General features: G+C 43.1%; 1 protein-coding gene across 2 annotated transcripts in view; it reads right to left on the bottom strand.

Moving 5' to 3' along the window:
- Nucleotides 1-4,578: 4,578 nt before the first annotated feature.
- LOC125044523 (mpv17-like protein 2) overlaps nt 4,579-5,000 on the bottom strand; it is a 15,588-nt gene continuing 15,166 nt past the window's right edge. Inside the window, exon 4 of one of the 2 annotated variants that reach the window (XM_047641218.1) lies at nt 4,579-5,000. This exon is cut by the window's right edge and continues 125 nt beyond it. In XM_047641218.1, the coding sequence (XP_047497174.1) occupies nt 4,747-5,000 (254 nt within the window). In that variant the 3' untranslated portion in view covers nt 4,579-4,746. The other variant, XM_047641217.1, reaches the window with a different exon arrangement.

The following is a 5,000-nucleotide window of genomic DNA, read 5'->3' as shown; positions in this document are numbered from 1 at the left end:
GCAGGCGACGGCTTTGCAGCAAGGGATGCCACGCAATCCAGGAGGGTAACAGACAACGCCTCCTCGCTACAGGCAGAGGCAATTGCAATCATGAGAGCCCTAGCCCACGCGTCCCTAAGGGAAGGACACATGGTCATACATACAAACTCCAGGGCAGCCATTGACTGTATTCAGCTCAGCTCACCCACAGACAACATCTACCTACTAACCACGATTCTTACAATGGCACAAAGAATTCTTGCTCAGGGTAGAAGAATAATCATCAACTGGGTCCCAAGCCACATCGGCATCAGAGGGAACGAACTGGCTGACAGACTAGCCGTCGCTGGCAGGGGTATGCCCCAAAATCCCATGATGATAAAACCAAGCCGAAAATTACTTAAGGAGAACTGTACCTTGGTCGGCCGCACCTTCCTCCTGCAGCTTCACAGAGAGGAAACGAGATCCTCCCCCTCGGCCACCTGGTACTCAGACGCCACAGGCTATGAACCACTGGCACTCTCTGGAGAGAGCAACAGAGGTACCGAAGTCATTCTTCAAAGAATGCGCCTAGGTTACCACTGTGCATGGCAGATTATAGAAACAATAGACCGTGAAGAGAGGTGTTGCATGCACTGCGGCGAACCGAACGCCACACTAGTACATTACTTAGAGAATTGTGAGCATCCACAATTCCTGAGACAGGGACCGCCTACAACAGCCGCCGTGCTGGTAAAGAGGTTATGCGATATGCTTACACCATGACGGCAGGAGTGCCTGCTGGCAATCCCACCGCCACGGTAAGCACCGAGTGACAGACAACCAAATGAGACAGCCGTAAAAAGCTGACACAGGCCGGGCGAAGCTAGAACTTCGCAAATCTCGATTGATTGATTGACTCGGTATGTTCTTGTCGGCACTGCGAAAACGCCCGACGTTGTAGTGCCTCATTTCTCTGGCCACGAACAAATTTGTGAATCGAACTTAGGACATCGTCGAGAGACGGTTCAATGTTGGTAGCACATCCAGGCTAATCTCTAATCTTGTTTCCTGTGATAAGCAGGAACAAAGCTAAGCTGATCTGCTAAAGTAGACTCAACAAAACAGCCATGACAGTATTGTCAGTCCATCTTTGTCGCTACTCCTTAAATGCTCATAATGTGACGTTTTTTTTTGCTAGGGAAGGGGATGGAGGGTGAGTGGGACTTCCATAGCAGTAGCAGGTACTGCAGTACTCAGTGGTGGAGTTAACAGCGTCGTGAACGTCACCATCTGCTGTAAGTTACGTTCCTCTCGTCGACGTTTCTCTTCGCGTCGTCGGCGATCGTCTTTCTATCGTCGACGTTCCTCCCCTTCCCGTAGTCTACGATCTTCCTCACGTTGACATTGCTCTTCGCGCCTTTGAGCAACCTCTTCCCTATGTCCTCTTTTTGCCGTACCATTCTGTATCTTTCCTTTGTGTTGTGGCATTCTGCAGTAGGCGCCGAAGGTAGCGAGGAACCAATGTGGTGCATGGCCAGTGCTCAGTGCTTTCGTGGGCGGGGCTTAATTCTTCAGTCGAGCTTGGGCAGTCATGTGTGCCGAGCACGGATCTCAATGTGCTCCAGGAGGTTGATGAGAATGATGTACCATCGACACTCACAATCTCATATTAATAAAAACACTTTATGCGGGATATAGGAAATGGCAGCAGCATTAGCATACAACACATTAGCATGTAGCATAATGCAAATCTTTCACTGCACTCCATAGATATAATAACATGGAAAACGGTATAATTCACGAGTAATGCACTAACGTAGTTTACCCCGGCACTGTACTGAATACTGAATAGCAATATTTAGTATTCTGCACATAACACGAATGTACATTTCTATGCACTCACTTGATGCTACATCAATACCGAGGCACCATATATTGCTGTTGTTGATATATTCACATTTCTTGATGGAAACCATGTGACGACACATAGGAAAGCTGGTGTTGGAGTAGGGAGCACCGGCTTCCTTGTAATTCTTAATCCTCAATAATTGATATTTTCTTACTCCTGACCTCAAGATCACGTCTCTCACTGCGCCATGTGCCTTGGTATTACCTCTTGAGGGTAATCAAATGTAGATTCCTCCACGATCATTAATTGCACAAAAATACAGGTGGTGCATAGTAGTATGTCCATGCACCAGGAGTGTAGCTGCCTTAAAGCACAATAACATTTCATACCAAGTATTTGCTCTCCATCTTGCTCCCACACAAGGCCCTACACTGCCGCCCAACACACACACACACACACACACACACACACACACACACACACACACACACACACACACACACACACACACACACACACACACACACACACACACACAATAACAATAGTTATGCAACACTAACTATGAACAAGATTGATTTAAGTTTTTGTTACTGATAGAAACTACTATTGCAGAGAGAAGGTTTGAATTAGCACACAATATTTTACATTTTATCCAGTAGAGTGCACTTATAAGGAAACGTGATACTTAACGTCGGGAGTGAAAAAATAATTTCCCTTCATACCACATACTCGTCCTAAATGTTTTTCCTCTGTATCACGTTTCCTCCATATCACATGCGTGCATCCTAGACTATCATAGGAATACTTTATACTAGTGTTTTGCTCATGTGCTAGCTAAGGATGTCTTTCCTGAGCCACAGCATTGCTTCCAAGCAAAATTCTCTATAGTGTACAGGATTTTCTCCCCTTATGAACTACAGAAACCACCAAAGCCCCTCTAAATAGCCTTTCAAAGGCTTTCGGTCTTTTTAACATCCTTCTCAAGACTGGATGCCCCCAAACTTCATTGGCTGATTAGATCGTTCTGAAAATATGAAGGCCACCATACAGTACGAAAGCAGCACATAGGGACCCTTCAACATCTAAGACAGCATCAAGCAAGGCTGCATCCTTGCTCCAACTCTCCTCACCATCTTCCTGCTCCTAGTACAAGTGATGTATTTGCATACCAAATCAGGGCGACTCTTCAATCTCGCCTAGCTGAAAGCAAACCTCAAGGTGCGTTAAACTACTATTAGAGACCTGCTCACCTCTCACACTGAGCAACAACTCCAGTGCTTTATAGACAGATTTTCCTAAGCCTGCAAAGACTTGCGACTGACCATCAGCCGAAAAAAGCCAACATAATGAGACAAAATATGTACACTCTGCCTCCATCGATAACTTGAATTTGAATTTGTCCACCAGTTCATCTTGAGTCCACCATTAGCGACAATCTGTTCCTTGCTGCTGAGATTAACAAGCACATTGGAAAGGCTGCAAACATCCTAGGCCAACTCACCACCCATTCCTGGGAGAATCCAAAACTAACAGTTACAACAAAGGTGGCAGTTTTCAACGCATGCATTGTCAGCACTCTTTTGTAAGGCAGTGAGACTTGGATCACGTATGTCAACAACAAGTATCAAGTGAAGCAACAAGGTGCCCAATGCCTTCCTACCATGCGCTAGCCTTCCTTACATGTTCCCACTCTCAGACAACCCAAGCTGTGCTGGCTTGGCCACATATGCTGGATGGAAGATGACTGTATTTCAAAGGACATCAAGGATGACTGACCGCGGTGGTGACTGCAACATGCTCAGATCAAATCAGTTGAAGAGAAACTCCTAAATGCAGCTGAAGAAAAGAGAGCCAGATGGAAGATGCCCATTTTGGAGCTGTCCTTACAACTAACACCTGCATCCGATGCTAATCCCGCACTGGCACACCAGCTTCAGCTTACGCTGTCTAGGATAGTACAGTGGTAACGGGTTGGCCTCTCATCCAGGCATGAGAAGTTGCAATTGTCACCTGGAGGTTACTGCTGTGCCAGGGAACCACATTTTTTTAGGGTGGAAATAAGGTGCTAATGACAATGTGCATCTTTTATTGAGGACGTTATCATGGACTATTTTGTAAAAAAAAAAATAATAATAATAATAATTTTTCCTAATAATGCATTTTCTTATATAAGAGAAAGGGGGTAAATCACTTATTTATGCAAGGGAGAAAAATAAAAGAGGAAAGTTTATCAGTGAAAAATATTATAATGTCCAATCATGCTGGGGTGACATCACGTTATGTTACACCACCCCTCTTGCCAGGTTGATGTCTTTCAATCATGTGTGGTTGAATTTGCTCGCCATTGTAAATGCTAAGCAGTTGTGTAATGTTTGGCACTGGCTGCACTGGTTGAGCACAAATAGTTCCTCTAGAACATTATTAAAGCTGCAGCCAAATGCATAGAGAGCTAGGTAATTTTGTTTTCTGATTTTGTTTCCCTTGAGCAACAGACTCTACATGCACTCTGACATGTTCAGTATAGCACTGATGGCTCCCATTGTGGTTGGATCAAAATCTATAAAGTAATATATAACATAGCTTGCAAGTACCTGTGTTTCTTTGACATTCCCTCATTGGAAAAAAAATGTGGCATCAGAAATATGAATAACTCTGAAAAATTATACTGATTCAATATCTGAAGATATTTTTGTAACATAAGATGAGCATGAGGCAAAAAGGGAAATAAAGAATAGATTCTTTATCTTTATATATATTTTGTTCATATTCATAATAAAACAAGAAAAATATACACAGACAAATATATACATTTATATATACATATACTTACATCCCAAACAAATAATATAGTACTGCACTAAAATAAAATCAACAAATGATAATTTGTACATAATCAAGTTTTATACCAACCTAATTTCCCAAGAATAATGCCATTATCTTTCTATTTTTGAATTACCATTATCATTATCTTCCTCTTCCTTTTTTATCTCCATATCATAACAAACATGAGAAGTGTATATATCAAATACTAGAGATATCGCGTTGTCGTAAAGAACGCGGTATTTGGTCGGCAGCCAGTAGAAGTTGATGAGTTGTGCTGGCGGCCACACAAACCACTCAGCCGTATATAGCCTGAGTCCTCTATGTTCTAGATCATGAAAGAAATCATCCCAATCACCACATTTAA

This window comes from Penaeus chinensis, chromosome 35 (assembly GCF_019202785.1).
Source record: "Penaeus chinensis breed Huanghai No. 1 chromosome 35, ASM1920278v2, whole genome shotgun sequence".
NCBI classification, from domain to species: Eukaryota; Metazoa; Arthropoda; class Malacostraca; order Decapoda; family Penaeidae; genus Penaeus; species Penaeus chinensis.
The sequence above is the reverse complement of the archived record's forward strand: the minus strand, read 5'-3'. Positions and strand labels throughout refer to the sequence as shown.